This window comes from Lactuca serriola, chromosome 8, assembly GCF_051521515.1.
Source record: "Lactuca serriola cultivar US96UC23 chromosome 8, Lser_US96UC23_V15, whole genome shotgun sequence".
Taxonomy (NCBI): Eukaryota; Viridiplantae; Streptophyta; class Magnoliopsida; order Asterales; family Asteraceae; genus Lactuca; species Lactuca serriola.
Window position 1 is genome coordinate 263,990,005 of NC_136415.1, and position 4,768 is coordinate 263,994,772.

The 4,768-nt window shown below is 42.0% G+C and overlaps 1 protein-coding gene across 1 annotated transcript; it reads right to left on the reverse strand.

Annotated features, from left to right (window-relative positions):
- Window positions 1-556: 556 nt before the first annotated feature.
- On the reverse strand, window positions 557-2,630 carry LOC145068075 (uncharacterized). The gene is made up of 2 exons (XM_079015065.1): window positions 779-2,630; window positions 557-642 (listed from the first exon to the last, which is right to left on the reverse strand). The coding sequence occupies exons 1-2, from the start codon at window positions 2,628-2,630 to the stop codon at window positions 557-559; spliced, it is 1,938 nt and encodes a 645-aa protein (XP_078871191.1).
- Between the last annotated feature and the right edge of the window lie 2,138 nt (window positions 2,631-4,768).

Sequence of the window (4,768 nt, forward strand, 5' to 3'; positions counted from 1 at the left end):
CCAATACCAACTCCACTTGCATCACACTCCACTTCAAATGGTTGAGAAAAATCAGGAAGAGCCAAAATAGGAGCATCACACAACAATGCCTTGAGTTTCTCAAATGCCTTTTGAGCTTCTTCTCCCCATGCAAAGACTCCTTTCTTCAAACAACCTGTTATGGGACTTGCAATGGTGCTAAAATCACGAACAAATCTTCTATAGAAAGAAGCAAGACCATGAAATGATCTAACTTCAGAAATATTAGTAGGAATAGGCCATGACTTGATTGCTTCAGTCTTGGATGGGTCCACGGACACGCCATTTCTTGACACCACAAAACCCAAAAATGCCACTTCTTCCACCAAAAACGAACATTTTTCTTGCTTCCCATAGAGTTTTTGAGCTCTAAGCGTCTCGAAAACCTGTTTTAAGTGCACCAAATGATCCTCCAAGCTCTTGCTATATACCAAGATATCATCAAGGTACACAACCACAAACCTGCCCAAAAAAGATTTTAGCACTTCATTCATTAGTCGCATGAAAGTGCTAGGTGCATTAGTTAGACCGAAAGGCATCACGGTCCATTCATACAAGCCATGTTTAGTTTTAAAGGCTGTTTTCCATTCATCCCCTTCACGCATACGAATTTGATGGTAACCACTTCTCAAATCAATTTTTGAGAACACAATAGAACCATGCAACTCGTCCAACAAATCATCAATTCTAGGAATAGGAAATCGGTATTTTATGGTGATGTTATTAACGGCCCTACTATCAACACACATCCTCCAAGAACCATCTTTTTTTGGAACCAACAAAACTGGAACAGCACAAGGACTTAGGCTTTCACGAACATAACCCATTTTCATGAGTTCATCAATTTGTTTTTGCAGCTCTTTTGTCACCTCCGGATTACATCTATAGGCGGCTTTATTGGGCAAAGGAGCACCCGGAATAAGGTCAATTTGGTGTTCGATACCACGGATTGGAGGCAAACCCGGTGGTAATTCGCTTGGAAACACATCTTGAAACTCCAAAAGCAAATCAGCAATAGCGTTTTCTCCATGCACCATCTTCTCCACCTTTGCATGCTCTTTGGCCACAAGCATGTAGATAACATCACCTTTGTCAAGAACTTGCTCCACCTCCCTTTCACTAGCAAACATAGAAAGATTAGGTTTTTTTACTTGTTTAGAATTCATGGACCTTATGGCCGTTGGGGACATGGGTTTTAACACAATTTTTTTATTATTGTGTTTCAACTCATATTCATTGCTCCTCCCTCTATGTAACACGTCCCTATCAAATTGCCAAGGACGCCCCAACAAAATATGACATGCATCCATAGGAATAACATCACACAACACTTCATCTTCATAAGACCCCATAGTTAGACCAACTCTAACCTGTTTTGTCACCTTTATTTTGCTTCCATCATCCAACCAATGAAGAACATATGGTTTTGGGTGGTTTGTAGTAGACAAACCCAATTTGATCACCATTTCATTAGAAGCAACATTAGTACAACTTCCACCATCAATAATCAAACTACACCACTTGTTTCTAACCAAACATTTGGTGTGAAACAATTGGTCTCGTTGATCCATATCAGCCACGGTTTGAACCCCTTGAGTTTTAAGGGTTCTAAGCACCAAAACTGTATCATACACCGGTGCTTCATACTCTACCTCCTCCTCTTCTTCCTCTTCTTGTTGTGTATCATAAAAAATACCCGCCAACCTCTCTTCTTCCTCCAACTCTTCACGACATTCAATGGCCTCCCTTAAAGTCACCACCCTTTTGTTTGGACAAGCATTTTGGTAATGACCAAAACCTTGACACTTGAAACATCTAATTTTCGCCAAACTAGTTTCTTTGGTACCACTAGTAAGTTTAGGAGCAACGGGAACACTACTAGAACCAGAAGGAGTAGAAACAGAATTTTGTCTATTGCTAGACTCGGGCTTGGACCACGACTTTGACTTGGGACTTTCGAGACTTGAACTTGAACTCCCACCATAACGTGCTTTGGCCTGCCCCTCCAACTTAAAACACAAACCACAAAGAGTTCCAAAATCAGCATAAGGATATAACTCCACAACATTGGCAATGTTGTAGTTCAACCCTTTTAGAAAACGAGTCATTTTTTGTTCTTCAATTTCTTCAATATCCCCCATCAAGGACAACTTCTCAAATTCATCAATGTATTCTCCAACACTCATTTTTCCTTGCCTCAAATCAGCAATCTTCTTGTAAGTGGCAATTCTATGAGTAGAAGGAACATATCTCTTTCTTAGCTTTCGTTTTAGAGAAAGCCAAGAACAAATTTTTTCTTTGCCTTCACGGGTTCTCTTGGCCTTAAGCCCTTCAAACCACAATGAAGCACCACCACTTAGCTTGAGAATGGCATACTTGCAGCTTTTTTCATCATCCACTTCTTTGAACTCGAACATTCTTTCAATCTTCCTTTCCCACTCCAAGTAGCGTTCAGGATCAGTTCCACCAACAAATTCAGGCAATTCAGACACCTTGAATTCTTCCACAACCCTATGTTCACCACGGTGGGGTTGCCTTCGATTTCCACCTTCTTGGATGTTTCTTAATGCTTCACGAAGATTTTGTAGGAACTCCGGATCATCAAAATCCATTATGCGCTCTGATACCACTTATGATGCGTGTATGGGCTTGATTTGGTGAGTAGGGTAGTGTTTAGGTAAATTAAAAGAGAATAGTAACCACAAATGATATATGAATGGAAAGAAATGGATAGATTAGTAACAACTCAAGACCTATTAAGTTGTATACCGGTGAAAACAATCCAAGACCTATTGGATTGAGTTCGTATCAAGTCAAGAACACGTCCTAACAAGATAATTTGTGAATTATAACAATAATTCAAAGTGAACAAAAGGGTTCTTTGATTAAAAATTCGTCTATTACTTTTTCCATGCATAATTTGGCTTTATATGAAGCCTTTATTACAAATTTGGTGGTTACAAGCCAACCAACCAATTATTCATTAAAACTAGTAAATAGAAATTAAGGTAACTCTTGAAAGAACACAAAAAAAACGTCCATGAGACTTGTGAATGAAAAAAAAACGGCTATGCTTCATTAAGGAGCCATAAGAAGCATTAAGGAGTCATCATAAGCATTAAAGTGTAACCCTAATCCACCAAAGAGTGTCAAAAACGGCTAGGAGGCTTTATGAAGCAAATAGTAACGTTTTTAGCACTTATGAAGCCTTAAAAATGTTGCCCTAGTCTTCATGCAACCCTAATTCAATTTGTGGGTTACCATGCACAACCCAACCATTGAGCCCAAACCACCTTCTAGCCCACTAGTAATCACTAATCCATCACATTTTGGGCTTTCATGATCCATGCATGGATCAAAAAGTATGCAAGCATAAGAGTTATCGAGGAGGAACGTACCAGTAACTATCGTTGGATCAACTACTGCTTCCTCGTGGCCTAGAGCCATAACTCTTTCCACTCCTCCAGCCATCCCTGCTTTAGGGCAGTTCCTCTTGTAGTGGCCCACTTCGCCACATCCGTAACAAGCTTGACCCATACCGGGGTTAGGAACCTGAGCAGCTTGAGCTGTTGGAGTTTTGCAGAAGCGGACGGTGTGTCCCTTCTTGTTGCAGTTAGAGCACTGCATCTCCCTGCAAGGTCCGTGGTGATGGAAGTTGCACTTGGTGCACTTCGGGAGGGTTCCAGCATATGCTCTTGCTGGTAAGAGGTTGGCAGGGGCAACAGGAGTAACTGTGGCAGCATTGATTGCCACAAGTTGTTGTTTCTTGGAGGACCCTTGTGAGGCCCCTCTTTTCCTCTTATTCCACCCCTTCTTGTCGTGGTCGGGATTGGACTTTTGTGGTACAGGGGTAGGGATTGTTATGTTCTGAGGTTTCCGGTGATCGATAAGAGATTGTGCCAGTTCCTTGGCACTATCAAAAGTAATAGGCCTGGAAGCGATCACACTTGACTGGATCTGGGGTGACAGTCCCCAGATATACCTCTCGATCTTTTTGCTCTGGAGAGCAAGCATGTCGGGGCATAAGTTTGCCAAATCACAAAACCTATTTGTGTAGGTAGTGATGTCGGATCCAACCATTTGTAGACCCCAGAACTCCTGCTCGAGTTTTTGTACTTCGCCTCGAGGACAGTATTCTTTCATGAGCATTTCTTTCAATTTTTCCCAACTGATGGAATACGCCACCACCAGAGTTAGATAGTTAACATGGCTGTTCCACCATGTTAGTGCTCGGTCAGAGAAGGTACAAGCTACGAACTTGACCTTGCTGCCTTCTTGGCATGCGCAGATCTCGAAGACAGATTCCATCTTCTCGATCCATTGTCTCAACACCATAACACCCCCAGTTCCATTGAAGTTGCGGGGTTTGGCGTTAGTGAAGTCCTTGTAAGTGCATTCCCGAGGGTGTCCATGGCTTTCGCCGTGGTTCGAGGGTAGTGCACTTGTTCCTGATCCACTAGGGGCAGGAGCATTGATTGCTGACACAGCAGCTGCAACTGCTGCTGTGAAAGCTGCCTGGAACATAGTGGCATCAAAAGGATTTGGTGGTTGGAGAGGTACAGGTGGTGGTGGTATTGGTGCTGCGTTGTTTGGGTTCCTCCTTGGATTCCTACGTGGCGGCATTTTAACTATACGTTTAAAAGATGACGACATGGATAAGAATGTATGATAAATGAATGTGTCTCATGGACTAAATCCCCATAGTCCAACAACAGAAAGAATAGCATGACTAAATGACGAAGATCGCATT